General features: G+C 56.0%; 1 protein-coding gene across 1 annotated transcript in view; it reads left to right on the forward strand.

Annotated features, from left to right (window-relative positions):
- Nucleotides 1-670, forward strand: part of LOC107671824 (vacuolar protein sorting-associated protein 13B-like) — a gene marked incomplete at its 5' end in the record, with an annotated part of 115,965 nt that overhangs the window by 104,838 nt on the left and 10,457 nt on the right. The window contains 2 exons of the mRNA XM_016464809.1: nucleotides 189-304; nucleotides 390-627. Of these exons, the coding sequence (XP_016320295.1) occupies nucleotides 189-304; nucleotides 390-627 (354 nt within the window). The remainder of the gene's footprint in view (nucleotides 1-188; nucleotides 305-389; nucleotides 628-670) is intronic.

Genomic DNA, 670 nt, shown 5'->3' on the forward strand with positions numbered 1-670 from the left:
TGTGTGTGTGTGTGTGTGTGTGAGTGTGAGAGTGTGTGTGTGAGATGTGAGGAACAACCTTGCTGTGTGTGCTGTAAGTTCAGTCTGCATCAGATCAGCAGTTTCTGAACACTCAGTAGACGTGTAGATGTGTGTCATGTGTCAGAGATCTCCACTCATCATGACTGGAGCTCCTGTGTGTTTTCTAGGTTGTTTTTCTTTCTGGTTTCGGCTGTTTGTACATCGACGTTCTTCACCAGAGCGGCACCATCACGCTGACGCTCGCACCAGAGAGTAGCGCTGAAGACATCGTCACACACCACAGGTCAAACACGCTTATGTTCACGCATGTGTTGAGTTTCTCCAGCAGAGGGCGGCGTTTGACTCGCTCACCTGTGTGTTTCCCGCAGGCCGTCCGATCAGGTGCTGTCCTTCAGGATTCTGCTGAACGAGGCGAGCGTGGCGCTCTGTGATGACATCACCAGCCCGTCCAGTTCTGTGGAGCTGCTGCGTCTCACCGTCTCCAAACTGCTGCTTCAGCTGCCGCTCGGCGAACCCTCGGCCGTCCACACCGTCCAGATCCACTGCGCCGGCCTACAGGTGGACAACCAGCTGTACGAGCGCGCCAGCTTCCACTTCCCCGTCATCCTGTGCCAGGAGTCCCTGAGCGTCACCGTCTCCACCGACGGAC

The sequence above is a fragment of the Sinocyclocheilus anshuiensis genome, unplaced genomic scaffold, assembly GCF_001515605.1.
Source record: "Sinocyclocheilus anshuiensis isolate Anshui unplaced genomic scaffold, SAMN03320099.WGS_v1.1 scaffold3481, whole genome shotgun sequence".
Taxonomy (NCBI): Eukaryota; Metazoa; Chordata; class Actinopteri; order Cypriniformes; family Cyprinidae; genus Sinocyclocheilus; species Sinocyclocheilus anshuiensis.